Here is a 27,038-nt window from a genome sequence, read left to right on the forward strand (position 1 = left end):
ATCAAATTGTTTAAGGAATCTATATTTATTCTTTGTTAGAAAAAAAAAAAGAAAATCAAAAATGTAAACTGCAAATAATAATTACATGTAGTAAGAACAGTGGTATTTAGCATCTTAAACACACAGCAAGTACTTGATGCACAGAGAGTAGCAAGTTTGAAGTATACTGAAATTAGCAGCTTTCACTAGAACTCATAACAAAACTAGGTTATAAAAGAAATATTAATTTTCTAAAAAGTTTTGTCATCCCGTTAGCATACTTTGACATAAATGTCAGCTTTTTAGAAGGAACAGAGCTTACAATTAATTGTTTAAATACATTGGTACTAAATTAGAAGCCAATGATCATACATGTAAGGTACATACAACTACACCAGTATTTGCCTTATGCTTCTCACATTTGTGGTCATCCACTGGAACATTAAGCAAACAGAATAGAAAATGTGGTCATCCAAGGTTCGTAATGATACGTTTGTGGTTCTTGCCCAACACCTTTTAATTATACTCCAGACAACATTGGTGCTCAGCATCCTTGGCAAATCCTCATACTGGTCAGAATTGCTCTCAGGCTAAGACATTTTGGATTGCTCTTTTAGCCCTTGCATGGCTTTGAATAGTATCTGCAGTGAGGGAGTAAATATTTTATCATATCAAAGTATAAAGAAAAATATTAAGTTTGTTCATATTTTTCTGGTGTCATCTAAGGGATTGGATATGACAGAGTTATGAATGAGGACAAAGAGAGGCAAATATGTCAGGAAATCAAGGATATCAAGCCTCTTAATGTGACTTAACTGCAGTTGTGCAGCTTCTTCATGTTCTCTGCTTATTCCTCCAGCCTTTAATTCAACCAAGAGTTGCTCCACACTGATGCTTTTACTTTCAGAATCAATATTGCATAGAAAAAGTTGCTGAAAGAGAGAATAAAGAGGAAGAAAAACTGATTTTGTACCACTCAAAAGGTTATATAGGTTTAAATTATAAATGTACAAAAGTTACATAAAAGAAACATACTTTTATCTAGCTCTGGACCAATCATTCAGATCTGCTTATGAATGTGTGTGGCCATATTTGGAAAATACCCAACAGTATGACCCCAAAATGACCGGAAAGCATTGGGTTAATCAAGTACCAGTGCTAACACATGCATTCTATAGCCCTGTGTAAGCTACAACTTGAGTGACTTCTCCTACTCCTGCAGCAGCAGCAAGGGAGTGTAGGAAAGGTGAATATGGTGCTGGTATAGGCAGATTAAAGTGAAACTGTTGTTTTGCTGTAAAAGCACAATTTCGCTTTAATGACTCTATGGAAAAAACAGCAGGTCTGGGTGACCACAATGACCAACATAAAGATAGTATAACTAGCTAACATGCACATTCCTAATCACGGACCATGTAGATCTTAGCATTAGGGACAAACAGAATCATATGGGTTTCACTGAAGGGGTAGTCTTGTTAGTTTAAGACTTTAAATGTCCTTGACCCTACCATGGATAGCTCTGCTGGTAGTAACGTACCATTTTACATACAAATCAATAGACTCAAACCTTTTCTTCAACATAACTTGGTTAATGTCCAAAGAATCATACACCCTACTGACAAAGACCACACTTTTTTTCTCCTCAGCACATGGTTCTTACACACACATTGAACTTTTCCTCATCAGTCAATATGCCCTGACTTTTCATCCGCAATGCTCCATTGGTAATATCATGCGGTCAGACCATGCCTCCATATATTTAACTCCCTGCCAGACCTTACAAAACAAGAATGGACGTGGAAACTGAATGATATTCTTAAGACCATCACAATGTATATGTCAGACCCCCAACTGGACACCATCCCCCTACCTATTCAGTGGAAGGCACTAAAATGTGAGGGGTCTTTATTAAGCATGGCTCCCACCTTAAAAATACCATATGCCCTATATTCAAGTTCTATTGCAACAGATCACCAGACTTGAAATGACTCATAAATGTCACCTGAGACACTGCTCCAACTATATGAGAAGAGAAGCGCCATTTTACAATTATTTAACCAATGAACCCTGTGTGTCAGAGACCATGCTCGTAAGTTGTTCTATACAGAAGGGGACAATCCAGCTCACTTCCTAGTTAAGGTGTTGCAAACCAAAAATAGCACAATATCGGATTGAAAGATGAAACACCCAGAAGGACAGGTGAACCATCACCCAAATGAGGTTAATAAAATCATTCATACTTTTTATAATATTCCTCGTTCCTTCCCATCTGTGCCCCTGGACTTTTCATTTAACTGCGTGGATGACAAAATAGTTGATTATTTTGCACATACGGCACATCCTTGTATACCGGCATGTGAGACACAACAGCTGGAAAGCCCTATCTCTCCAGAGGAACTTTGCACAGAAATCTCCTCTCTTCAAAGTCCAGAACCTGACTGCTTCTCAGTCCATTTATGAAAGACATTTAAAAACACTCTTGCACTGTTCCTTAGCGAAAGATTTAATAGTATTTCTTAAGACACATTTTTTCCTTAAAAATCCTGAGAGGTCCACATTGTGGTGTTGCCTAAACCTGGCAATATGTGGTAGTTATAGTCCTATTTGCCTGACATTAGCCTCTATCCCAAGATTCTTTCCAATTGCTTTACACCCATGATTTCAGATCTTATTCATTTGAACCAAGTGGACTTTACCTCTGACCGAGAGGCCAGGGATAACACTCTTAAAACAATTTCAATAAAACATTATGCCCAGCAAAACAGCATTCCTGCCTGTTTGAACTTGGTGGATGCCAAAATAGAATTCAACCATGTACATTGGAGTTCCTTAAGGCAACTCTTCAGCAAATAGGTCTGGGTCCTGTTCTACTGCATCAAATTTTTGCCCTCTATTAAAACCCATCAGCTAGGATGCATTCCAATGGCCTTTTATCAGATCATATCAGATCAGAGTCATAATGGTACCCAACCGGGGTGGCCCTTATCTCCATTGTTGTATATACTGACCATGAAGCATCCATGAAATACCCTGGATATACTAGGGATTTGGAATAAGGATCACCAATATAAATTATCTCGATATACTGATGATCTGCTCTTGTATGTCACTAGTCCACTCAGCAATTTTAGGGAAGAATATGAAAAAACGGAAACTTTAAATATCTCCCTGTCCCCTATAGAACTCTCCTGAGTGGCAGCACATACACTCATCAAATATCTTGGCACACATATTTCTACCAACATCCATTCAATTGCAGAATTGAATTATAAACTCCTTATACTATATTTATCTCTCTTTATATTTTTATCTCTTTATCCTATATGCTTACATGGTGCAATCATGTTTACAAGCCTATGATAAACCTGTCTTTTTGCGGCTTGGTCAAATTAATAGTGTTAAAGTTCTGCTGAAATTGTTATAAATATTCCAAATGATCCCTATAATCCCTCACTCTGGTTTTGCTGCTCAAATCAATAAACTCATATGGGATTTTATCTGGAACCACAAAAAATCGAGAATACGGAGTATGGCTCTATCTTTACCCAAACGCAGAGGCAGTGTCTCCTTACTAGACATGTCCTTAAATATTCATGCATCCTCCTTTTAATCAGAGTCCTGGACTGGTTTCATGGTAGACTCATACAAAGGTGGACTGTCCTAGAGGATGATTCTATCGTCCCAGATCTCATTTCCCTGCTGTAGGCATTATCTGCTCTTAGACCTTCCTTCCCTATCCTGATTACTAATATGCTACAGATATGGGTTTTTATGTTCACAAGGGACTACTATTGACTAATCCTAGCCCATTATCTTCTCTCTTTGGTAGTAATGTGTTCCCTCCAACCTTACATCACTCACATTTTATCGTGGAGGAGGTATCACAAACCTCTCCTCTGAGACACCTTGGTGCAGAGTAAATTGTCAACTTTAGCATAGCTCTTGCCATCATGCTAGGTCCCCTCTGCAGCATGGTTAGAATACTCCCAACTGCGATCCTGCATACTCTCCATGACTCCTCTGGACACACTTACTAGACTTCTTATGGACTTTGCAGTGACAACTGTCTAGACCTGTACACGTTATCAGTAGTGTGCCAACTTTTCCTGAAGTAATCCTTTCCCAAACCACCAAACTTTCTGTTGAAATGGAAGGAGGAACTACCAGCCCAGATGGCCTAAACTGGGAAAAAATACTGGTGGTTACCCACAAGACCTCTATATCCTCTAGAGCTCATAAATACAAGCTTTTTTTCACAATGGTATAAATGTCCCTTCCAACACCAGTTATTTACACATCTGGGGAATATGTCCCCTCATCCTCCACTTTTGGAACTATATTCTAGAAATATACCATAAACTGGTTGGTGATAGGATCCCAAATATCCCTCAAATTGCCATACTTTCCATGATACCTGGATCTTTTAAACAAATCAAAAAGGATCTGCGCCGCCACTTTCTGACTGCTGCATACACCATTGTCAATCTTACAAAATAAAATGTTTAGCTGTCCTAAATAATTAAATCATATATCACAACACATATGCCAATAAATCAATCAAAGTCCCAAAGTGTAGACTAAAAAAATCCTCCTTGAATAAATTTGGATGAATCCAATGTGCACCAACCATCAGCTGTAAAATCAAGACTACTTACTAGAAGCCTGGACCTCACATTCAATCAGAGGTGTAAATGCACCATTAACACCAGATATTGGCAAAAACAGAGCACCCCTCACCTGGTTGAATGAGCCCATGAAATGGACACTATATGCAATCATGAAAGAATTATCTCATGGGAAAATGGGAAATCTGAGACCCCTTAGCTTGGACCCCTTTCTGATACTGACCAGACTGTATGTCATTTTTGTAATTTTTCTTCTGTAATATCCAGATTTCACTAATCCCTCTCCAGTTACTTAATAGAAGACTTTGTACCAAGTTTTCAACCTCAGTTTATCATATTCAAGCTCACTGTCTGAGGAAAACAAAAGACAGTAGGCGTATTTTTTTCCTACCCCCCCCCCATCTCTTCTCTCTCTGCCATTACTAGGTACACAGTTGCACACAGTTTGCAGCAATTGCATATGTGACGAATTTCATTCCATTTATTACTACTAAGATGTAGTCCACCTATATGCAGTGCTTTGAAAAAGTATTCCTACCCCTTGAAATTTTCCACATTTTGTCATGTTACAACCACAAATGTAAATGTATTTTATTGGGATTTTATGTGATAAACTAACACAAAATGGCACATATATGTGAAGTAGAAGGAAAATAATAAATGATTTTCAAAAATATCTGCAAAGTGTGGCATGCATTTTTATTCAGCCCTCTTACTCTGATACCCCTACCTAAAATCCAGTGTAACCAATTGCCTTCAGAAGTCACTTAATTAGTAGAGTCCACCTGTGTGTAATTTAATCTCAGTATAAATACAGTTGTTCTGTGAAGCCCTCAGTGGTTTGTTAGAGAACATTAGTGAACACACAGCATCATAAAGTTGTGGAGAAGTTTAAAGCAGGGTTAGGTTATAAAAAAAATCCCAAGCTTTGAACATCTCACGGAGCACTGTTCAATCTATCATCCGAAAATGGAAAGAGTATGGCACAACTGCAAACTTACCAAGACATGGCCATCCACCTAAACTGACAGGCAAGGAGAGCATTAATCAGAGAAACAGCCAAGAGGCCATGGTAACTTTGGAGGAGCTGAAGTGATCCACAGCTCAGGTGGAAGAATTTGTCCACAAGACAACTATTAGTCATGCACTCCACAAATCTGGTCTTTATGGAAGAGTGGCAAGAAAGCCATTGTTTAAAGAAAGTCATTGGAAATCCCTTTTGCAGTTTGTGAGAAGTCATGTGGGGGATACAGCAAACATATAGAAGAAGGTGCTCTGGTCAGATGAGACCAAAATTGAACTTATTGGCCTAAAAGCAAAATGCTATGGGAAGCGGAAAACGAGCATTGCACATCACCCTACACTCGCCATCCCCAACCGTGAAACATGGTGGTAGCAGCACCATGTTGTGGGGATGCTTTTCTTCGGCAGGGACAGGGAAGCTGGTCAGAGTCAATGGGAAAGATGGATGGAGCCAAATACAGTGCAATCTTAGAAGAAAACCTGTTAAGAGTCTGTAAAAGACTCAAGACTGGGTAGAGGTTCACCTTCCAGCAGGACAACGACCCTAAACATACAGCCAGAACTACAATGGAATGGTTTAAATCAAAGCATATTCACGTGTTAGAATGGCCCAGTCAAAGTTCAGACCTAAATCCAATTGAGAATATGTGGCAAGACTTGAAAATTACTGTTCACAGATGCTCTCCATCCAATCTGATAGAGCCTGACCTATTTTGCAAAGAAGAATGGGCAAAAATGTCACTCTCTAGATGTGCAAAGCTGGTAGAGACATCCCCAAAAAGACTTGCAGCTGTAATTGCAGTGAAAGGTGGTTATACAAATTATTGACTCAGGGAGGCTAAATACCAATGCACGCCACACTTTTCACATATTTATTTGTAAAAAATTTTGAAAACCATTTATTATTTTCCTTCCACTTCACAATTATGTGCCACTTTGTGTTGGTCTATCACATAAAATCCCAATAGAATACATTAGCGTTTTTGGTTGTAACATGACAAAATGTGGAAAATTGTGAGGGATGTTAATACTTTTTCAAGGCATTGTATACATTTACATCTATGTAACAGATATTGTTTGATATACAGTAAACCATAGTAAAATGTGTGGATATATCTTTAGCAAAATGTATACTCTTTGTCTTATCAAACATGTCCTTTTTCCTTTTTTTTCTGTGTATACCTCATTTTCACACTTGTTTCACACTTGTTATGTACGCTACTGTCTTCTGTATTGTTTATTTCCTTTGAAATGTAATAAAAAAGTGAATAAACATAAAGATAGTATGTCATGTGTCCTGCTGAATATAAGATCTGAAAGCCAGGATTCCGTGTGGTATTCTAGGAGTCCCTATTTTCTTTTTTCCTTTTTTATCACGCAATTTTTTTTTTAACAGGAGAAAAAGATACATAATGGCAATCATGTGATCAGGAGCAGGGGCGGACTGACGATTTGAGCACTCGGGTACTGCCCAAGGGCCCGGGGTCATTAGGGGGCCCCATGAAATGCCCCTGGTACCTTTTTTATAGGCTTTTTTGGGTGTGCTTTGAGTGTGGACAAGGACACAGGGATCCCATGATCCCCTATTGCCTGGGGGCCCCATGAATTGTCAGTCCGCCCCTGATCAGGAGTTGATGCTCCTGCCTCCTACAGGATCAGGAGCGATCAGTGACAGCTAAACACACTCTGACACTAATGCTAACAATAAGGCTTTCTACCCCCTAGCAATAGTGCTTTCTACCCCAAGGAAAACATTCCATGGTGGCTTGCTTTTTGCATTGCATAATGCCCCACAACTTCTCTACATCTAGCATTAAAACTGCTGTGCACAATGTGAATGCTCCGTAGCGACACTATGAGGTTTATTTACTAAAGCTGGCTCGCTCAGAGTCTTGTGCACTTCTGCAAAGAAACCAATCAGCTTCCAGGGTTTATTGCTAAAGCTTTATTGAACAAGCTGAGGTTAGAAGCTGATTGGCTACCATACACAGATGCACAAGATTCTGAGTGAACCAGCTTTAGTAAATAAACCCCTATTTCTGCTTGTACTGTAAGTGGATAGTCAAGGGAGAATAAATATGTATATGCATGTGAGGCCGGCAACGAGTTAGGAGCTCGCTTATCCAGGAAATTTTTTAATTTTTTGGGCACATGTTAAAATCTGCATGTTTTTGCTATAAAATTATTTAGAGCCCCCAAACATTATATATTTTCTGAAAGCAGAGGCCCTGGAGAATAAAATGGTGGCTCTTGCAATTTTGTCCTCGCTGTTGTGATTTTCCCTCAATTCCTTTTGTGGTGACAACTCACATTTATGGATTTTCCTTCACTTTAAATCCCAGTGAAAGTCCTTACCAGGACAAATAGAGAAAGTGAATCTCCTCAATGGGGACACAAAAAATAGTAAAAAGCTTGGGAAGAAGAAGAAAAAGGTGTGTGGTACTGGATCTCTTAAAGCAGTAGGTGTGCTTGGCCAGGTCTTAAAGTGATTCTAAAGTCTAGATGGTTTTTACCTTAATGCATTCTACCCCCCAAAAACACTTACTTGACACCTTACACAATCCAGCACTGTCTCACCAGCAGCCCCTCTCTCCTCTCTTCTTGGATTCACAGGCTACACTGAGAACAGTGGAATCCATAGGCTCCTGCTGCCATCAGTGAAATCTAGGAAGGAGGGAGCAGGGGTCATAGCCAAGTCACACTGTGTGTGTTTATGAGCACAACTTGGGAACATGTCTGCATGAATGCCCTCATCGCACACAGCTTGCCTTTGAGCACTTAGAAGAAAGGAGAAGCACAGAGTTCCAGCAAGGGACCAGCAAAGGCAAGGGACCACCAGAGGTAAGGGACCACTCTGTGCAATATTGTAGCACACAGCAGTTAAATATACCATGTTTTATATTTTAACAAAAAACTTTTATTTTAAGATCACTTTAAGCTGTATAGAAAGAATGGTCCTCCTTAGGCAGCTCTTACAGGAGTGGTGGCTAAAGGTTGGCTCCTTCCTTGAGGAGGGACAGGGTGTGTAAGGAGGAAGGCGCCAATAGGCACCAAAAGCAGAACATATGAAGTCCAGATTTAATTTAGTTAAAATTCTGATATCATAAGGAGTCAACGTGTTTCAGAGATTCAAAGCAAACCCCTTCCTCATGACTTGGCAGTGTTGCACAAAGCATGTACTCGACTGATGGAATTGGAGGGATCCTGAGGGGGTAATTCGTATGATCACTTTAGATGCTGGTTAACCGCTTTGCCGCCACCCTATAGCAGAGATACTGCTACAAAGTGGCAGGGGTGCACAAAATCACACACATATATATATATATATATATATATATATATATATATATATGCACATGATTTTGCATTCCCGGGTAGGGGGCATGCACGCGGCCATTTGCGGCCTGGGCTGTCAATCACCAGGTCCCAGCCGGTGATTGTTCCCTGCCACCCGGTGATCGCATAGCAGAGCCATAAAAAGCAGTGTGCTTACAGTGGAAAGCACAGACACAGCCCCATACTAAAACACACACATCTCACTGTTAACCCTTTGATCACCTCAGATATTAACCCCTTCCTGTCCTGTGCCATTAATACAGTGCCAGTGCTTTTTTGGGGGGGATGTCAGTGACACCAAGTCAGTTTCCCCCACTGTCAAAATGCCCGCCACAGTCCCGCAGTCCTGCAAAAAGTCGCTGATCGCTGCCATTACTAGTAAAAACAAAAATGTAAAACAAATTCCAGTATCTATACTGCCATTTGTAAACTCTATAACTTTCACGTAAACCAATTAATTTACATGTGTTATGATTTTTTTTTATCAAAGACGTAGCCAAATACATTTTGTCCTAAATTTATGACGAAATTTGTTTTTTTTTAATTTTTTTTATTAGACATGTTTATTAGCAAAAAGTCAAAAATATAGTTGTTTTCTCAAAATTGTCAGTCTTTTTTGTTTATAGAGCAAAAAATAAAAACCACACAGGCAATCAAATACCACCAAAAGAAAGCTCTATTTGTGGGAAAAAAAGAACATAAATTTAATTTGGGTGCAGTGTTGCATGACCAAGCAATTGTCAGTTAAAGTAACGCAGCGCCATATCACAAAGAATGGCCTGGTCAGGAAGGGGGTAAATCTTCTGGAGGGCAAGTGGTTAAGTCACATCATATTTACCCCCCACGATTACTCCAATTCTATTAGCCCTGATGAAGGGGGACTCTTTGAACCCTTGAAACATGTTTCCTTTTATTGATATAACAATTTGAATAAAAATAAATCTGGAAATTATATGTTCTGCTTGTGCTACTTTCCTCTTTGCACACCTCGCAAAAAAAAAAAAAAAATCTGGCTTTAGTAATTTTGTTATATCAGAACTGGGGTGCAAAATTAGGCAACTAAATATACAGTTGAAAAAAAAAACTAAATCTGGCACTCCAATATATATTTAAAGGATAAGTTCACCTTTGGGAACATGTTACATGTTCCACCCATTTTTAGGGTGGAACATGTAACATGTTCCCATAGCTGCAGCCGCCCCCTCTCCCTCTGACAGATAGTACAGGGAGAAGTTTCCCAATACTATCTGTCAGATTTGAAAACAGAGCGGCCCTGCGGGGCTCCTTAGCGGCTGTCTGCTTGTAGTTTTCAATGAACTACCACAGCGCTGTGGAGCACCATGGTAGTTTATTGAAGCTTCCTGTCAGAATAACTGCTTGCGCGTACATCCCGTATGGCAAGCAGATATTCTGACAGGTCTGCAGGAGACCTGCATGGCATCAGCAATCTACTGATCGCTGGTGCAATTCTTTGCAGGCTCCTGTGACAAATATAATAAATGCACATTTTATTTACCTGCAAAAAGATGTTCATTTATTATTTTTGTCAAAAAGGAGAAATTATCCTTTAAAAAAATATGATTTTCAGCCCTGAACAACTCCACATATCACTCATTCAAATTTCAATGGTCCCGTTGGTTACAAAATCCAAACTGTTCTGTAAAATTCTGATAAGTCAATTTTTGCTTAACATTTAGACCCCTACCTCTAGACCGGTGCACTTTCCCCTTCCCCTTCCTCCTCCCCATCACTACTCACACTCCCTTCCTTCACCCCCCCATTGTAACTTACTCACCTCAACACGGTTCAGATCTCACATAACATACCTCTCATGACTATGCATCATACTTTTATACAATCCCCAGCCAATTGGTGGGGATTTTACAACAAAATAATATGTATTGTTATACCTACTATGAACCGTGTTGAATTACTCTGTTATGTCAAAACCCTTTAATAAAAATTATTGAACATAAAAAAAACATGATTTTTGCTTGCAAGAATGGATGATTGTGGAAATAAGTACAGCATCATTTCACTCACTAAGCTAGCTGATTTTTCTCTTTTCAAAGTGAATTTTTGGCTCTAATCTTCAACTAACATCAACAAGTTAATAGGTTTTACTTAGCTGTTATTAAAAATTAAAAACAAACATTTTTTTCTGGAAACTACAAGTGTCTTTGTAGATTTTTTTTATTGTGTTTGGCATCAGGAGGTATGTGTAAAATTATGTACAGCAGTTATTGCCCTTTTTATGCAACACCAGTAAATTTAGCCATCAGCAAAACATGAAAGGAGCACTCAGTGCAATATGAAAGGGTTTGATTTGTGTATGTGTGTGTGTAAATGTCCGTGTCTGCCCTAATAAAGCTTTACTCTAATTGTACGCGTTCAGTTGGTAATATAAGAATGCTCCTTATTTAAAGAAGCCTTTAATTTTACTGTGGTTAAAACTAATAGTCCTTTGCTTTCATTCTTCTAGTTTTTTACCCCTCATTTTCTTTTTGTGTCTGCACCTGTTTGCACCACTTTCACATTGAATGTAAAAATGATGGGTAATCTTTTGGCATTAACCTTGGTGTGTGATAATATGCTGCTTGGTCTGAAGAATAATTACTAAGACCAGATCAACTGAGAATTGAACATTCTCAGTGTGCTTCACACACGCCTGTGTCACATTGTCCAGCTTAAAGAAAGAACTTTTGTTCATATTTAATGCTATAAACATTTGTTGCACGGGTCTTTTATCAGCTCACATCTCCAGTGTAACACTGGAGGAGACCTTGCATTAAGCTGCTACTTACAGATTAAAACAAAGCTGCCATAGTAAGATAAAACACAAATCCTGCAGACTGTCTTGTAAAATGAATTATAGACATTGCATGTGCATAGTAATCTTCTAGTGTAGTAGTTTACAATTCAGACCTGATCTTTACTGTGCTGGGCTGGAATTGTGGCACTACTACTGTCACTATATTTCACCTTTGTACCTTATCTTACTAGTAAACATTGCATCTTACACTTGTCAACGCATGCCAAAAAATGCCTAAATATGTAGTTTGTGAAAAAAAATGTGGATATGCGCTTGGTGTGCTTAATGTGTTGCATTTCTAACACTGGAGTTCGTTTTAAATCAGAGCATCAAAATGTAAAAAAATGCAAAGCTTTGAAATAATTATTTGGTGTAAAACAATTGATCAAGATAGAGTTTTATAACATTCAGTAAAGCGTACGTCATCATTTTTAAACCCTCCTCTCTGAACCCCCCCCACACACACACACACACATACACACACACTTTTTTCATATACAGGCGTACCTCGGTTTACGAATGCCTCGGTTAACATAATTTGTGGTTTATGAACGAAAATCCATTGAAAATGCCTTGGTTTGCGAATTTTTTTCACAATACAAATGAATTATTTGGTTTTCAATGCATTTACAATTTTTTTTTAATCATGTCCCTGTACAGTACTATGCCTTTAAAGTGCACTTTATAAAGCGTTTTCAACAGATAATACTTTTTTTTTTACTATTTTCTGACCTCCGGAATGGATTAATTGGTTTTCAATGCATTTACAATTTTTTTATTATTCATGTCCCTGTACAGTATTTATGCCTTTAACCTCCTTAGCGGTATTCCCGAGTGTAGCTCGGGGTAACATTTCAGTACCAAAAGCGGTAACCCCGAGCTACACTCGGGAATACCATGCGGCACTGCTCCGGCATGTGTTCTTCACTTACCTTACCCTGCGCTCCCACGATGTCTCCCCTGCAGTGTCCCCAGCCATCTCCTCCGGCCGATGCCGGCATCCGGCTTCTGTGTCCTGTCCCTGTGACGTCGGGACGTACGGGCGCCGCCGCCAGCGGCGGGAAATTTAAAAATTTTAAAAAATTTCATTTTTTTTTTTTTACATTTTACATAGTAAAACATTGCTGTCTCAACCAATTTCACATACATTTTGTCCCTAGTGCTTTGTCCTGCGCCCTGCCTGCATTTTGTCTGTTCTTTCTGCCTGGAAACTGAGAAACGTCCATGCATCCAAAAAGTGTCCCTTTAGGTCAAAAGCGGTTTAGATCAGCTAGAGAACAGCGATAGTAAATCAGAACTACTTGCAGAATTGAGTGATAATGATTCGTGGGGAAATTCGTCATCAGACACTGAAAACGATTTTGCGACTGAGCTCAGCGATGTGCGAACTTGGCGCTATATTTCAAATTTCAGCGTTTTTGGTTTGATTATATTATTGAATTAAATTTTTTATTATTTTTATATTATTTTTATGATTATTTAATAAATTATAATTTATGATTTTGTGTTTCAAATTTTATCATACCCGGGATGTTTACTAGACTCTTGTTAGGACAGATTTCAGTGAGTTATTCCTAAATATTACAGGCCTACAATTAAAAAAATACATATTTCCATGCAAAAAAATGGTACCGCTTTCAGCACCAAAAATCTGAAATAATCATACCGCCAGGGAGGTTAAAGTACACTTTATAAAGAATTTTGAACAGATAAAAGACTTTTTTTTTACTTTTTTCTGACCTCCGGATCAGATTAATTGGTTTTCAATGCATTTACGAATTAATTTTTAATCATGAACCTGTACAGTATTTATGTCTTTAAAGTACACTTTATAAAGAATTTTGAACAGATAAAAGACTTTTTTTTTACTTTTTTCTAACCTTAATTAATTGGTTTTCAATGCATTCCTATGGGAAACCACGTTTTGGTTTATTAATTTTTTGCAATACGAAAAGTCCCACAGAACGCATTAAATTCGTAAACCGAGGTACACCTGTACTCCCATACATACCTTGCAGTCTTCAGGTCAGTTTGGTGAAGTCGCAGATCCTTCCTTTTCTTCCCCAGTGGCAGAAATAGTCCCTCCTCTTGGATTGAGCTATGTTTACCTAATGACCTGTGAGTGCTGCTCAGTCCAGGAGTGTTGTGAGTCCAGGTAGCATAAAGATGCAACCCCAGGGGGGATGTCCATGGTACACAGGACAACAATGAGAACATGCTTTACTGCAAAATGATTTTAAGAGACTGGAAACCAGCGCTCTGGCTTAGATTAAAAAGATATAAATTGTAGCAATAATCCTCTCTGAATTACCTAACATCCATTGCAACAATTTTTTATTGGCTAGATAGTAGGATACAGCAGTAACACGCTAATGAGTTTTGTCTGAAGCCTTGTCCATAGTATCACAGCATGCTATAAGTAAGGCTTAGGTCAAAACACGTGTGTTTATGCTATATACTGCCATGTAGTCAACAGAACAGGAATTGATGGAGCCCAGAAGTGCAGTGAGAACCCATCAGAGTCTTTAACCCTCAATCACTCTCTATAAAACTAAAATAATGTTTATGCTGGACATACACTTTAAAGCTGTACTCCAAGAAAGATGAAAATCCTCCCTTGCAGTGGGGCGACCCCGCACTGCAAGGGTTAAATGCATGTGTAGGTCCAGGGGAAAAGAAAAAGCACTCCTGCAGGCTGCTAGACTGGTACCCTCAACTTCTTCTTTCCTATACTTTGCTGGTCTCAAGTCCACTGACATCAGCAAGTACAATGCAGGGTCCATTGAACATGAGGATGTCAAGAGATAGAACATTGGGGAGTAGAGGAAATGCTGGAGAAGGCTCCTTCCAGTTTGAGCATGCCTTCTGCCTCTCTGACACTTCTGACTCTCAGCTGTGGCTAGTGCCAATTCTTTAGAAGGGCTTCTAGTTAATGTTTCTGCCTTACACAGATCCCCACTGTGGCCATTGCACAGATCTGGAGGGAAACTACTTCAGTTGACATTATATTTTCATGGCTATGGAACATAAAGTCAAGTTTTGACTTTAGGTCTGCTTTAAAATTGTCCATGAGTGTGTGGATTGTATGCCTGTGGTAAAATATAGATTGTAAGCTCTGGGGGCAAAGACTTAGGTAGATAGTCACATTTTCTTTAAACATCATGAAATTTCAGGTACTATAAAAGAAAAACATAATACAGATCAGATGTGATATGGGACCGATATAATGGGATAATTGTTTCATGCAAGCTCAGCAGGCAAATAGCCAACCAAATTTCTCTGGCTGTTTTCTCCGAAAAGTAGGTATACAACTAAATAAATAAACAAACAAACACAAATAAAATATGATACATAAATAAAACCTGGTGCATTGCAATCCATATACCCACTGTCACAGTACTGTCTTGCCATAATCCATAAATCTGGTTTGAATAGTTTGAATAAATGAACCAGCTCTCAGCACCATAGGAAGCACAGTACCACTTACTGGTCAGCACTACTGCTGTGTCCTATTTTGTTTGACAAATGCAAAGTCACTTTAATGAGTTTTATGGCTATGGGTGGTACTAAGGATTTTTAAAGTTTTTGAAATATTAAAACTATTTTCTTTTGCGAACAGGTAAAGCCATTTTTTATTATGTAATTTAAAAACACTGTAAAATAAAAAATGTTAGTAATATTAAATGAATGCTGCAGATAATATGAAAGAAGAATCATGAGGAGGAATCAAGGACTATCAGTAAGGCTACGTTCACACTAGCTCTGTCAGCAGGCGTCAAACAGGTGTTTGTGAAGCGTTTTTAACGCTTCTCAAACGCTTCTGAAAAGTCTGCCCATGGCAGCACACAGAGCTGTTCACACGGAAGAGTTAGCATCGTGTCGCGGCAAAACGGACGCCTCTGGTCGAGTCAGGAGTTGAAGCCTCCCATTCAAGTCTATGGCGCCGCTCCTCAAACGCCTGGCCGGCATTTGCGGTGCGGTTGCAACGCGGTTGTGAGGCGTTTGTGGAGCGTTAATACCATTTAAACTTCATTATAGGCGTTTGTGGTGCAGATTTAACGTTTGTCAAACTCCTATCAACCGCCTCAAAACTGTGCATAGGGTGTTTGGGAGCATTTGCGGAGCGTTAAAAACGCTTCACAAAAGCCTGTCTAACGCTTGTCAAACGCTATAGGGGCTTTTGGCAAGAGTTAGAAATAAAGTCAAGTGTGAACGAGCCCTTAGAAAAAGACATGAATATCTGAAATAGTGTACCTAAACAAGTACACTTAGATACCTCCATACAGCATCTGCTTCTTTCTTAGTCCTTTTCAGGCTGCCTGTCTGCTGCCTGTGCCCTCATGCTGATATTTTGAAAATGTCCAGCGTCAGCTTGCACTATAGTCATACCGCCCATGAGGGACATGGAGCGCATGACGTCATGTGGCTTATCTGCTGCTTGTGCCCTACAGTATTACATTTGTATGTAAAAAAATAAAACATTCCCCCAAGATCTCGTAAGATCTTGTGGGTGGCTTTTTTTTTAAACAGACAAATGTTGTATGCACGAGATGAGCTTATGATGTCATATGCTCCATCTCACACATGCGCAGTACAACAATACTGTGAGACAAAGATTAACCCCTTCATTCCTAAGGGTAAAACATATCTAAATGCCTAAGCACAATCTTGCAATGTTGACATGTGTTAGTAAAACCGTACATATCATCACAACTACTTTGTACATCCAGGTGAATTATACCGTGGTTTTTTCAGAACAAATTGGGCTTTCATTTGGTGGTAAATGGTAATGGATATCTCCTGATTTTTTTTATTATCAAAGGAAAACTGGCCCAAAATAGTAAAAAAATATATATATTTTTTTTAATTTAGCTGTGTGTTTCTTGTTACAACCATAACCTACCACCAAAGAACAACCCAAAATAAATTTTCCTGCTCTTGATGATCGCAGAAATACCATATACGTACGTTACCCACAGTACAGCACAGAAACAATAGTGCGCATTTTGGGTTTTTTGGGGTTTTTTTTTACCTAAAACACACTGACACTGATACCAATTAAAAAAAAAATCCTGACCTTTGACCCTGACCTTGACCAAAACACTAACCCTGGCACTAAGTATTTTTTCTTTATTTTTTATTTTATTTTTTAATAGTTATTTATTTAAGTATCTTTTTTTATTAACAGTTTCTTTTCCCTTCTATGTAAGGAGAGAGAGAGATGCAATGTATCTCTCCCCTCCATTCATAGAGAAAAAATAAACTAGGGGGACGAGCTGTACAGTGACTGATCACTGTGATAGCCTCTAGCCAATCATGTGACCCAGAATCAGGAGTCCTTGGTCCCGATTGTTAGAATGGGACCCGGGGCTCTCAGTGACACCCCAAAGACAAAGACAGGTATGCAAATATGTGGCCCCACGGAAAAAAGCCCAGTTCTGTGAAGCCGCATATTTGTCTTATGTCGGCGTGAAGGGCTTAGGTATGAGAATTCTCTGAAGGCACAGATGATGTTACCTTCCCAGAGGGCATCAGTGCACTTGAGACCATGTCATCAGTGGTTTCATGGAAATCAGGAAGTGAATACAATAAACGTAAGTAAATCAAAAAATGTAAAACAAAACTGTGCTAGATGATTTCATATCAGCATGCAGAGTGATCCACAATGTGATACGTCCTCACCATCTGGTTTCATTTTTGCCAAAAACATACTGCAGGGTGTTTTTGGCATTTCACCGCTCGCCAGAATGGGTTGCATTTGACAGCCTTGCACCGGACGATTGCTATATCTCGAGCAATTTCTGTTGCAGGCATGAAAAAAGCATTGTGACAGCGGCATCCACTGCATTCAGTGGCATCCTGTGTCAATGGGAACACATAAATATATAATAGTGTTTCTCAAATTTGACTACAAAGTGAAAATATGCTTTAAGGCTAAACCACAGGCAAACAGCTTAAAAGCTGAAGTTTAGGGTTTTTTTTGTGATACAGCATGATACACATTAGTTATGTGCAATTGTGTGTATTTCATTACCTGCTGGCAGCTTTTTCTGCTAATAATTCTCCATACTGTGCCTTCTCACAGGCACCCATGTAGTGGAATAGATATTATTATGTATATTTGCAGAAACGTTCATTATCCCCTTTATGACTGAAGGTATTTTGTGCCTTTGTGGCCAGGGCTTCCAGCGAGAAGGCTTCATGTCATCCTTTTTTCAAAAAGTTTTTTGGTGCATAGGTATATTATAGAAGAATCTCTCTCCACTTCGCAGTACCAGGGGAAATACACTTTAAAGTGTTACTAAACCCACAACAGTAAAATCAGTCTGTATATGCAGTAAAGCATGCTTGTTATACTCACTGTGGAACCTAAGAAGTTAATCCTCTGCATTGTGTAAAAAGGCCGTTTGATCCTGACTTCCCTGTTACTCCCCTTTTTCCAGAGACCACCTCTTATCTCCTGATAAGACAGACTAAACCATAGGCATTATGCACATGCTCAGTTATCTCCTGATAAGACATATCGTGGAGATACTCTGCACATGCTCAGTTTAGTGCGAATTGCTAGATAGGTTTTTTTTCTTGGGAGAGTGCATATGATCATCGCAGGGCCAATCAGCACTGGTCAGACAGAGGTCAGTGGTTTTGCATCCTCCTAGAGCAGAAATAAAACTCCTACAAGCTTTAGCTAGTGCTTGGCTGAACACTGATGGAAGCCACAAGACTGCTCTAACTTCTGAAGAGAAAAGGTATTTAGCAGTTTATATTTACTAAAATAATTGCATTTCCATGTTGTGTGTACTGTGGGAGACCAGATATAGTGAATGCAGGGTCCTGGGTTTAGTAACATTTGATGCATTATTTTTGCTGCACTGTGAAGTGATTGTTGTCAAATGACAGCATTTATTATTACCCTAAAGGAAACCTCTACAAAACACAACTATAGCTATGTATAGTTTAATGAACCCCTCTGCCCACTCATTTAGTGAAAAGGTTTTGATCATAACTGCATGTAATTGGTCTGGCAATTTTCCCCATTTGCTGTTTGTACTGTTCCTAAATTATCAGTCTTCACATAGGATTTTCCAATATCAAGGAAGGCAAACAGATCAGAAATAGCAGAAAATCAGCAGGGGTACTTCCCAGGAGAGTAACTAAAGAGTACAGCTCCAAAACATTGTATAATCTTATGCACAGCAACATAGGTGAATCATGGGAAACTGACAACTTCCAGAAAAAAAAAATTAAGAAAAATTAAATGCAACCCTTTTAAATAGGAATCCTAATATTACTTTTTTTTTTTGTATCATAGAGCATGAACCATGTATTTAATATACATACTTTGCAGTATATATATATAGTGAAACACGTTAAACAAAGAACAGCAGTTATAATAGTAATGAAAAAAGTTACTTCTTTGCTGACATTCTTTTGCTGTGGTTGGGTAGCTAATTAAGCCTACAGTTCACGTAAAAAGTGAATCAATGGGCTGTAATTATTGCAATTCAGCAGCATAAAAGAGGAAAACAAAGGGTGAAAATTGTAATACATTGATGTGGCATCACTAGCTAAACTGAGATGTGGGCACCCCACTGAGTTATCACTGTGTCTGTTACAGGCTTGTTAAAATGGTAATGATCGTAGGCTAGACTGGGGAGCACCTGTCAGCATTATGTTGTTCAATTTAACCTCCAAATGTCATGTTTTCCTTTTGCGCTAAACAACAAATTACCATAGCAGAAAACTGTTGTTAAAGAAGACAACTACATAGCTAAATCTTAGGCAACCTGTTGCACCCCCTTTAAAGAGGTAAAGCGCTACAAGCTGCAGCACACGGTTTACCAGTGAAGAGATCAACTAGTAGTCACATTCCTTATAATGTTATTATGCTTCTTGCTTTAGGTGACATCATAAAGATATAACACACTAAATGAAGCTGACATTGAAACCACATCTCCAGCTTCAGATCTATCTTTTCTTCTGCATGCCCTAAGCCATTCTGATAATGGAATAATAGGTCTTACTGCCTATCTTACTCCTCCTCCCCCCCTTTGTTGTAGAAATTTGCTTTTAATCCCCAGTCACCATTCCACATCTGGGTTGAATGGTACCTAGTGTTATTGAACCTCTTCCTCTCTTCACAGTCAGTCATGACCACATCTCATCTAGTCTCTTAGATTGTAAGCCCTCCTATCCCTCTTGTATTGAACTGTATTGTTGCTGTATTGTCTCCCGTTATATTGTAAAGCGTTGAGCAAACTGTTGGCGCTATATAAATCCTGAATAATAATAGTCTGACTTGACTATAGAAAGTGCCATCATCATGCTTCAAGCCCTAGCATGAAACCTGTTATGCTGGGATGGTAAGTCCCATAGTGGTGGCACATATCACAGATGTGTGATGTGGGTGCACCATTCTATTCCAACATCATAATGACGTTGGATGTAAAACAGAGATTAAGTGACTGCCACTTGTGGTGGTTTTGAAAGGAAAAAGTGGTGGGAAGCTCTGAGTATGTATTTTGGGATCCCGGAGATGGGAATTCAAGATAGCCATAGGAAGGTGCAAACTGCCATTGGTTGAGCATTACACACACAGCAGTATGAAAATCAAGCCATGTTAGGTCACATACGATTACAGTGGCCAGGTGCTTTCCTTTGAGAAATCAGCCAAAAAATGTTAAAAATGATTGACCAGTTATGTTGTAATTTAGCATATATAGGTTGGCGTTACACATGCTTCTATAGGGTTGCACAGTTGCCAGGTTGAATAGTTCTCTCACCTTTACAATTTATATACTACGAGGGGCGTTCAAGTCAAACTGGGACTTTTGAGTTTAATAAATAATATAATAAAAGAACAAATTTCAAGAAGTGGAAACTGCATTTATTTTTTTTACATACTCCCCTGCTTCATATATACACTTATCCCAGCAATTAACTAATGCCTGGAAAGCTACATCATAGGAAGACTTGGGATACTCCATCCTAGGACAGCTGGCTTCAGTTTGTCATCATTGTGTTCACCGTTCCCACAGAAATATTCATCTCTTGTGCTATTTCATGACAAGTTATGTGTCAATTATCCAGGATCAGGCATTCCATGTGCTGAATGTGCTGAATGTTCGGAGGAATGACTGTTGTGGACTGGGAAGCACCATGGCTGGGATCATCACTGACAGATGTACGGCCATCTTTGAAACATTTACACCATTCAAATGTCTTACTGCAGCTGAGCGTCTCATCACCGTACTGTACTTGGAGTCTTCTGTAGATATCCGTGGTTTTTACGCGTTCATTCACAAGAAATTTCATTACCACATGCTGTTCCATGCACTGCCATTTTGATTTATGATCTCTGGACTGGCCCACAACATGTGCACCGCCTGTCAGTAATTGGACACACTTGCTACTACTACTATGTGTAGTACGTCCACATTATCAACCCTTTTTATACCTGTAAAATTAAATTATGTATACAAAGTATATACAGTAAATGTTAAACAGTAAAAAACAGGTTTTACTAGAGGCCTTGATGTTAATCCTATACATATGAGCCCTTTGATGCATTTTAACAGCAGTTTCTCAGAAATGTTCTCATTTGTCTACTTTCTCAAGTATCTAAGTTGTTTCCTAAAAGCAAATCCAAACACTACTTCATGTGCTGCCAATGTGTTGTAATAATGAAAATGAATTTATGTAAATTGCACTTTTTCATGAAATTAATTTAAGAAGACAATAGTAAAATAAATAGATTCACAACATTTACAACAGCAACTGTACCCCAAAATCCCACACTTGGAGATTAAACAAAACTCTAAATGACCCAATTTACCTGAACTGTTTAAAACTGGACTAACACTCCTTTTTCAAAGATAATGATAATGACCCAGTATCTCCCTCTGTGCTGTAGTAAACACACAAAGCATACACAAGAAGCAAACTAATAGACCAAGGTTCCAAATTAAAGCACCAACTTTGGGCTCAAAAGGATGCCTTACTCAAATGCATCACTAGGCTAGAGACCCTTCATAAGGAGAATTTGGCCAAAAGCCACTGAGCTCACAGATCTCTATTTCTCTTTCAAGCAATTGCTGGATGCTGACATTGAAAAAGCACTCTACAGAATAGACCAAACATACTATGTGGTAGGCACAATCCTGGAAAATTGTTAGCCACAGTTCTATGATATCAGTGGACTAGGACTTTTATCCTTTGTATTAAAGTGTTATTAAACCCAGGACCTTGCATTCACTATATCTTGTCCCCCATAATACACAGAACATGGAAATGTAATTATGTTAGTAAATGCAAACTGCTAATTACCTTTTCTCATCAGTAGTTATAGCAGTCGTGTGATTTCTATCAGTGTTCAGCAGAGCACTGGTTAAAGCTTGTAGGAGGAGTTATTGTTCTGCTCTAGGAGGATGCAGAACCCCTGACCTCTGGCTAATCACATGCACTCTTCCAAGAAAAGAAAAAAATCTCTAGTAATACACACCAAACTGAGCATGTGAAGAGTGTCTCCACACGATATGTCTTATCAGGAGATAAGCGGGAGACACTGGGAGAAGGGGAGGATCTGAGAAGTCAGTATCAAACAGCATTTTTACACAATGCAGAGGATTAACATCTTAGGTTCCACAGTGAGTATATCATGCATGCTTTACTGCATATACAGACTGATTTTACAGTTGTGGGTTTAGTAACATTTTAAAAACAACCGAGGAGATATACACAAATAATCAGAGATATAGTAAGAATATTTGCCCAGCATTATTATTATACAGGATTTATATAGCGCCAATAGTTTGCTCAGCGCTTTACAATATAAAGGGGGACGATACAGCAACAATACAGTTCAATACAAGAGGGATAGGAGGGCCCTGATCCTTGGAGCGTACAATCTAGGAGGGAGGGGTTAGTGGTACAAAAGGTAATAGCTGTGGGGGATGATGTAAGGGATTTCCGGCAAGATGAATCGCGATTAGAAATACGCATGCGCATCGAAACTCCCGGACAAGAATTGTCGGATGTGCGCATGCTCGCAGAAATGCACGATCGTGCACACGCACGGCGAAGATTGGCGCCAGATGGCTAGTGACACAAGTGAGGCCCACCTCGTCATTTCAGTCTCCCATCAGGTACGTGACAGATGGACTGGTAGGAAGAGTAGAAGATTCCATTATTAGCTGAGGGCAGGATAGGCTTCCCTGAAGAGATAGGTTTTCAGAGATTGCCTAAAAGTGAGCAGAGTAGGCGATAGTCTGATAAATTGGGGTAGAGAGTTCCAGAGGATGGGGGAAACTCTGGAGAAGTCCTGGAGACGAGCATGGGAGGAGGAGACAAGGGAGCTAGAGAGCAGGAGGTCTTGTGAGGAGCAGAGAGTATGGTTTGGGTGATATCTGGAGACAAGATTGCTGATGTAATTTGGGGCAGAGTTATAAATGTCTTTATATGTTATTGTTAATGTTTTGAATTTTATCCTTTGGGCAATGGGAAGCCAGTGGAGGGATTGACAGAGAGGGGTGGCTGATACAGAACGGTTAGAAAGGTGGATGAGTCTGGCAGCAGCATTCATGATAGACTGAAGAGGGGATAGCCTGCGATGAGGTAGGTCAATGAGGAGGGAGTTACAATAGTCAAGGCGAGATATAACAACGGAGTGAATAAGTTGCTTAGTGGTTTCCGAGGTTAAGAATGGCCATATCTTGGAGATGTTGCAGAGGTGAAGTCTACAAGATTTGGACAGCGATTGGATTTGGGGCTGAGAGGACAGATGGGAGTCTAGGGTTACACCTAGCACCCTGGCATGAGGGGAGGGACTGATGATTGTGTTATTGATTTTGATGGAGAAGTCAGGAAGGGGGCACGGGCTGGAGGGAATACTAAGAGCTCAGTTTTGGAAAGATTGAGTTTGAGGAAGTGGAGTGACATCCATGCCGATATGTCGCTTAGTAGGTTAGTAATGCGAGAGGAGACTGAAGGGGTTAGGTGAGGGGTAGAAAGATAGATTTGTGTGTCATCAGCATAGAGATGGTACTTAAAGCCATGGGAGTTTATCAAGTGACCAAGGGAGGAGGTGTAGATGGAGAAGAGTAGGGGCCCAAGGACGGAATCTTGAGGGACCCCTACAGAAAGAGGGAGTGAAGAGGGGAGCCAGAGTTATAAGTAACGCTGAAGAAGCGCTGCGATAGGTAGGAGGAGAACCAGGAGAGAGCAGAGTCTCGGAGGCCAATTGAGTGGATGTTTTTGAGGAGGAGGGGATGGTCAAAAGCCACAGAGAGGTCAAGTAGTAAGAGTACGGAGTAGCGGCCATTGGTTTTACCAGTTAGTAGATCATTAGTGAGTTTTAATAGGGCAGTTTCAGTGTAGTGTAGTGAGCGAAAGCCAGACTGTAAAGGGTCAAGAAGGTTGTTGTCAGTGAGGTAGAAGCTCAGGCAATTGTAGACTAGGCATTCTAAGAGTTTAGAGGTAAATGGGAGCAGGGAGATGGGTCTTAAGTTGTTCAGGTTGGTGGGGTCCAGGGAGGGCTTTTTAAGTATGGGAGTGATGTGTGCATGCTTTAGAGGGGAGGGGAAGGCATCGTTAGAGAGGGAGAGATTGAAGATGTGAGTGAGGGAGCATAGGACGGAAGAAGAGGGTGACCGTAGTAGTTGTGAGGGGACAGGATCCAGGGGGTAGGTAGTGAGACAGGCTTCTGAGAAAACCTTGGTGACCTCTTCAGGAGTAGCAAGGTCAAAAGAGGAAAGTGTTGAGGGAGGTTTAGTATAAGGTATGCTAAGTGGGATGGATGTCTGCGCAGTGGCGATGCCCCTACGAATTGCATCATTCTTGCTTTTGAAACGATTTGCAATCTCGTGAGCAGTGAGTGAGGTGCTGGGTGGAGGTGGAGGTGGAGAAAGTAGAGAGTTAAAAGTAGAGAAGAGACGACGAGAACTGGATAATAAGCTATTGATGAGAGTGACAAAGTAGGCTTGTTTAACAGCATGGAGGGAGGAATTGTATGGTAGCCTCCCTAGCGGTATTCCCAGGCGTAGTTCGGGGTAAAGTTTAGTACCACAAGCGGTAACCCCGAGCTACACTCGGGCTTACCATGAAGCGCTGCTCCGGGATCTGTTCTTCTCTTACCTTGTCCTGCGCTCCCGTGATGTCCCTCCTGCAGTGTCCCCTGTAATGTTCTCCGGCAGATGCCGGCATCTGTCTTCTGGGTTCCATCCCCTGCAACGTCGGGACGTACGGTGACGGAACGGCGGAAAATTTGAAAATGACAAAAAGTGACATTCACTAAATTCACTAAAATCACATAGTAAAACATTACTGTTTCAAACCATTTCACATACATTTTGTCCCTAGTGCTTTGTCCTGTGCCCTGCCTACATTTTTACTGTTCTTTCTGCCTGGAAACTGTGAAATGTCCATGGCATCCAAAAAGCATCCCTTTAGGTCAAAATCAATTTTAGACCAGCTATAGAACAGCGATAGTAAATTAGAACTACTTGCAGAATTGAGTGATAATGATTCGTGGGGAAATTCATCATCAGACACTGAAAACGATTTTGTGACTTTGCTTAGTGATTTGCGAACCTGGCGCTATATTTCAAATTTCAGTGTTTTTGGTTTGATTATATTATTGAATTACATCTATTATTATATTATTATTTTTTATGATTATTTATTAAATTATAATTTATGATTTCGTGTTTCAAATTTTAACATGTTTACTAGACTCTTGTTCAGACAGATTTCAGTGAGTTATTCCTAAAAATTACAGGCCTACAATAAAAAAAGTACATATTTCCATGCAAAGAAATGTACCGCTTTGAGCTAAGAAATAAGGACATAATCAGACCGCTAGGGAGGTTAAGAAAGCAGTTTTATATAGGGTGAATGCTTGGTGAGATTTGGTTTTACACCACAATCGCTCAAGTGCACGATTATGTCGTTTAAGATTTCTAGTGTCGTCAGTCTGCCAAGGTTGTAATGGTCGGAGCCTGATGCTTCGTGTTGTTAGAGGAACAAGTGAGTCTAGTGTGGATGAAAGCAAAGTGTTGTAGACAGTAGTGGCCAGGGCAGGACAGGGGAGAGATTCTGTCATAGAGTTGGTCAGTTGCAGAGTGGAAAAGAGCAGGGTTCAAGTTGTGAAGGTTTCTGCGGGTAATTGTTTACTGCTTGGAGGGATAAGTGTTTGAAGATGAGGACACTGTGAAGGTGATGAGATTGTGATCAGAGAGAGGAAAGGGGGTGTTTGTGAAGTTGTAGGGAGTGCAAAGATGGGAGAAAACAAGGTCTAATGTATTCCCAACAGAGTGAGTGGAGGACTGTATACATTGTGCTAATGCAAAAGATGAGGTTAGGTTGAAGAGCAGGGATGTAGCCGGGTTTATGACATTAATGGAGATGTGAAAATCTCCAAGAACAATAGTGGGTAGTTCAGAGGAGAGAAAGTAGGGTAGCCAGGCAGAGAAATCATCAAGAAAGCAGGACACCGGTCCAGGAGGCCGATAGATCACTGCAATCCTCAGAGAAATGGGAGAAATGCAGCGAGTCTTGAAAGAAAAGAAGGATAGAGAGGGAGGGTTAGGGAGGACTTGAAAAGTGCTCAGTGGGGATAGAAGCAAACCAACCCCTCCTCCTTTCCGACCACTGGGTCTGGGTGAGTGGGTCCAGAGAAGGCCTCCATAGGAAAGTGCTGCGGGAGAAGAAGAATCTGTTGCTTGAAGCCAGGTTTCTGTAATTACTAGGTTAAGGGAGCAGAAGACAAAAAGGTCATGGACAGAGGTGAGCTTATTGCAGACAGAGCGGGCATTCCAGAGTGCACATAAAAAAGGGAGGGTAGTTTTTTTGGAGCATGGGGATTGATATTAAATTGAGGGGATTGCGGCTAGTCCTGGAGGAAAGAGGGTGGCTGGTGTGGGGGTGAGATACTGGAGGACCAGGGTTTGCTGTGTAATTTCACCCTATGGAGTCCTACACTGCATTTCATAATAGGAGAACAGACATCTCAACATACTTATCAAATGCTGTCTAATATTCACCCTATGGAGTCCTAAACTGCAATTCATAATAGAACAGACATCTCAACATACGTGGAAATGATACGCAAACATTTATACATACAGTATATATTATTTAATACAGGTACAGTTCGTACCATCAATTTACACATTCCCATCAGTCCCTGTCCTCAAGGAGCCAGTTTACCTACCAGTATGTCTTTGGAGTGTGGGAGAAAGCCCACACAGACACGGGAAGAACATGCA

General features: G+C 39.9%; 1 protein-coding gene across 1 annotated transcript in view; it reads right to left on the reverse strand.

Annotated features, from left to right (window-relative positions):
• Positions 1 to 602: 602 nt before the first annotated feature.
• LOC149471234 (uncharacterized) overlaps positions 603 to 27,038 on the reverse strand; it is a 212,800-nt gene continuing 186,364 nt past the window's right edge. The window contains exon 6 of the mRNA XM_089651821.1: positions 603 to 911. Within this exon, the coding sequence (XP_089507947.1) occupies positions 681 to 911 (231 nt within the window). The 3' untranslated portion in view covers positions 603 to 680. The remainder of the gene's footprint in view (positions 912 to 27,038) is intronic.

The sequence above is a fragment of the Staurois parvus genome, unplaced genomic scaffold (assembly GCF_062004578.1).
Source record: "Staurois parvus isolate SC_StPar_1 unplaced genomic scaffold, SC_StPar_1.0 ptg000025l, whole genome shotgun sequence".
Classification (NCBI taxonomy): Eukaryota; Metazoa; Chordata; class Amphibia; order Anura; family Ranidae; genus Staurois; species Staurois parvus.